The sequence below is a fragment of the Dictyostelium discoideum genome, assembly GCF_000004695.1.
Source record: "Dictyostelium discoideum AX4 chromosome 6 chromosome, whole genome shotgun sequence".
Classification (NCBI taxonomy): Eukaryota; Evosea; class Eumycetozoa; order Dictyosteliales; family Dictyosteliaceae; genus Dictyostelium; species Dictyostelium discoideum.
This window is the reverse complement of record NC_007092.3, coordinates 2,946,849-2,948,796: the sequence shown is the minus strand read 5'-3', so window position 1 is coordinate 2,948,796 and position 1,948 is coordinate 2,946,849. Positions and strand designations below refer to the sequence as shown.

General features: G+C 21.8%; 1 protein-coding gene across 1 annotated transcript; it reads right to left on the bottom strand.

Moving 5' to 3' along the window:
* Positions 1–1,107: 1,107 nt before the first annotated feature.
* DDB_G0293488 (hypothetical protein) lies at positions 1,108–1,836 on the bottom strand (the record flags this gene model as incomplete). Its single annotated transcript, XM_629110.1, has 1 exon — positions 1,108–1,836. One exon carries the CDS (start codon positions 1,834–1,836, stop codon positions 1,108–1,110), a length of 729 nt encoding a protein of 242 aa, XP_629112.1.
* Between the last annotated feature and the right edge of the window lie 112 nt (positions 1,837–1,948).

Genomic DNA, 1,948 nt, shown 5'->3' with positions numbered 1-1,948 from the left:
ATTTATGGTTTTTTTAAAAAAAAAAAAAATTTTTTTTTTTTTTAAAATTTTGGGGCCCTTTTTTTTTTTAAAATTTGGGGGTTTTTTTTTTTCCCCCCCCCCAGAATTTTTTATTTTTAATTTTTTTTTTTTGGAAGGAAATTTTTTTTTTTTTTTTAAATTTTTTCCCGGGATTTTTAAATTTTCATTTTTAATTTTTCCCTTCAAAAAAAAAAAAAAAAAAAAAAAAAGGGTTTTTTTTTTTTTATTTTTTAATTATTAAAAAAAAAAAAATTAAAAAAAAAAATTTTAATTAATTAATTAATTAATTATTGTCGAGCAAATTGGGGGTTATAAGTTTGGGGAAGTTTTTTTTATTTAAATATTTTAAATTCCTTATGTTAAAAGGGGTTTTTTATTTTTAAAATTTTTTTTAAATTTTTTTTTTTTTTTTAAGAATTAGGGGTGGGAAATCTTTGGTATTTGGTTTGAATTTTTTTTTTTTTTTTTTTTAATTCGATTTTGGGTGAATTTTTTTTTTTTTTTTTTTTTTTTTTCAAATAAAATAATATTGTCATATTTAAAAGATTATCAAATTTGACTTGTAATGAAATGGTTTTGGTTAGATAAAAATGGGTTTTTTTTTTTTTTTTCTTTTTTTTTCACCTGATTTTTTACTTTTTTTTTTTAGTAATTATTTTATTTGATTTATAAGAAATCAAAATGGATATAGTATAGTAGATTCAAATAGATTAAACAAAATTAATATCCGTTAACTAGTAATTATATAAACAATAACCTACTTTAAATATAAATAAATTAATTACAAATTATTAAAATTATACAAGCTTTATTAATTTTTTTTTTATTATAATAATTAAATTTTTTTTTATATTTTTTTATTTTTTATTTTTAATATTAAAACGAATTATTGATATTAGTTAATAAATTCGTTATAATATAAATTAATGATTATTTTTATTTTTTTTAAATATCAATTTTCTTTTGACTATTTTATTGATATTTTTTTTTTTTAATAATAATAAAGATGATAAAAATAAATAAAAAAATTATTAAATTAAAAAAATATTAATAAAATTTTATTAAATATTTTTATTAAATAATAATTTATTGATTTCTAATTGTTGTTTGTTCTTGAATAAATTCAACATTATCACCAGCCAAGTTTGAATCATTTGTCCAAGATTTACCACCATCAGTTGATTGTTTTGTAATGATTTCTTTACGATATTGTTGTTTTTTACCTTTTTTACCTTTTCTACCTGAAGAACCACTATTGTTGCCACCACCACCACCAAATTCACTACTTGTCATTTGAACTGGAACTTGAGTAATTTCAGAATAACTTAATTGTTGATTACCAGAATCAAAAGTATCCTCTTCAATGTGTGGAACCAAAACAACTTCTTCTCTATAAATTGGAGCTTCATCCTTTTCTAATTGTGGAACAAAAGTTTCTTGTGGAGGGGCAACATTTGAGCTACCTTCAGATGATGATGATGTTGTAGTAGTGGTGGTTGTTGTAGTTGTTTGTTTCTCTAAAGTTGGTTGTTCAAATGTTTTATTTTCAGTAATGATTGTTTCTTGTGGAATTAAAATTTGTGAAGTTGAAGTAGTTGGAACTGTTTCGTAAACAATTGTATTTGTAAGCACTGGTTCTTCAATAACCATAGTATCATTCTTGAAAATTGGTCTTTCAGGTGCAATTTGAGTTTTATTAAGTTTATCATTTCTTTCAACAGCTCTAATGAGACCTTCTTTTTGAAGTACTGCTTTATTGGCAACGTATTCATTCTTCTTTTCAGCTTTAGCCAATTTGAAGGCTTCTTTAGCCATTTTATCTTGATATAATGGTTCTTGTTGATAATGGTATCTACCATAGTCATCCAATCTTGCGGCAAGGACATGAGAATTGTTTGGATTTCTTCTTGATAAATCTGAACGAGTG